At 41.0% G+C, this 1,534-nt stretch overlaps 1 protein-coding gene across 2 annotated transcripts in view; it reads right to left on the bottom strand.

The window, feature by feature from the left end:
• Positions 1-332: 332 nt before the first annotated feature.
• Positions 333-1,534, bottom strand: part of ift172 (intraflagellar transport 172) — an 82,779-nt gene continuing 81,577 nt past the window's right edge. The window contains exons 48-49 of one of the 2 annotated variants that reach the window (XM_088324993.1): positions 1,429-1,530; positions 333-510 (exon numbers count right to left, since the gene is read on the bottom strand). In XM_088324993.1, coding sequence (XP_088181119.1) covers positions 1,441-1,530 — 90 coding nt within the window. In that variant the 3' untranslated portion in view covers positions 333-510; positions 1,429-1,440. Of the gene's footprint in view, positions 1,531-1,534 lie in introns of both variants that reach the window. The other variant, XM_088324992.1, reaches the window with a different exon arrangement.

Here is a 1,534-nt window from a genome sequence, read left to right as displayed (position 1 = left end):
CTTTCCCCCTTTCTCCCGACTTCTCTTTTCATCTCTTTTGTTTCTCACGCTCTCTCCCTCTGTCCCTTTTTTTCTTTCTTTGTCCCGCCCTCTCTCCTTTTACCTCCCTCTTTCTCTTATTTCTTTATCTCTCTTTTTCTTTTCTCGTTAATCTACTCGTCCGGCCCCCCGACAGAATGTTTGTTCTATGAGTTTGACACCCCTGATGTAGGGCATATTATCCCAAGTAGTTCTCGATGAAGTAAACGCACCTTTGTTAAAAAAACTCAGAAGAGTCAAGTTCTGTGGTCGGACCGTTCAGTTGAGAACATTAAAAAAACGAACAGACTCACTGTGGGTAAACAAAATAAGGTCATTTATATGAGACACTTGACCCAAAAACACACCCTACAAAAATAATCAACACCGGTAGCAAGTATAATAAATAAACTCAGTCTGAGACATGAACTTAGTGTCCTTTTAGAGTTACTAGGGTTGAAATGAGGTTGCTGATGTTCCGTGCTCGCAATCCTGCGGAGAGAATAAATACGATACATTGTTGCTTTTCGATAAAAAGTAAAGTGAATTCCAGATCGCCAGATGAAAAGTCGCATGCACAAGTTTAAGGAAGAAACACAACTTTGTTTCCGTACAAGCCTGATTGGATTTCAAGTTGCAGGCTGAAAACGCCATAAAAAATGACATCACATCCATTTTGTTCAATTTGAGAAATCAGCGGGGTAATGTCTAGTAAAGAAAAGCAACACATTGTGACATGGTTGTGGGAGAAACTATGACTCCCTTCTGTAGCCAAAAGCCTTGTCTTCTAATTAGTGATGCGCTCGAATATATAAACAAGATTTCCAATGTCCCTATGGAGAAAGAGCGCGATCTTGGCAGAATCAGCGGGGAAATGTCTAGTACAGAAAAGTAACACATTGTGCCACTATCAAAACACTTGTTTTCGGACCGTGTCCGCATCCGTCAGTCTAAATCAACTAACGCAATATGAATTACATTAATTAACATATGCAGCAGTGCGATAAAAACTTAAAACAAAACTAGAAGTACTCTACCGGCTAAAATTCAGAAGCCCATACAATCACAACCGCCTGGCATTCATGACAAAGTGACATTCTGACACAAGTCACTAACCAGGGAGAAAAACAGGATCATTTTAGAAAGATTTGAAGAATTTACAGGTAATGATGTTTATGTACTAGAAGCAATACTTGCTGTTCTCTCTATCAGTTTGTCATGTGCGCAAGGGATGGGAGAGCTTAAGACCAGTTGCCTGTAGACATGCTGCTGTGATTGTACGAGTTTCTAAATTTGAGTCAGTCCTGTACCTGAAATTTGCGCATGTAGCTTTTAATCAGGTGCGCTTGTAGTCCGGAATTGATGGTAGATGACAGAAAATACGCAATAATGAATGGAATCCTTGAAAACCTTCGTCAGGTGTTAGTGGAAGGAGAATCCAGATGCAGGGAGGCCGCCGCACCATTGGCCGATAAACTTCAGGACGTCCTGACACTCCGGACTGTGACTTGTCTAA

The sequence above is a fragment of the Urocampus carinirostris genome, chromosome 20 (assembly GCF_059441175.1).
Source record: "Urocampus carinirostris isolate Australia breed hairy pipefish chromosome 20, RoL_Ucar_1.0, whole genome shotgun sequence".
Classification (NCBI taxonomy): Eukaryota; Metazoa; Chordata; class Actinopteri; order Syngnathiformes; family Syngnathidae; genus Urocampus; species Urocampus carinirostris.
The sequence above is the reverse complement of the archived record's forward strand: the minus strand, read 5'-3'. Positions and strand labels throughout refer to the sequence as shown.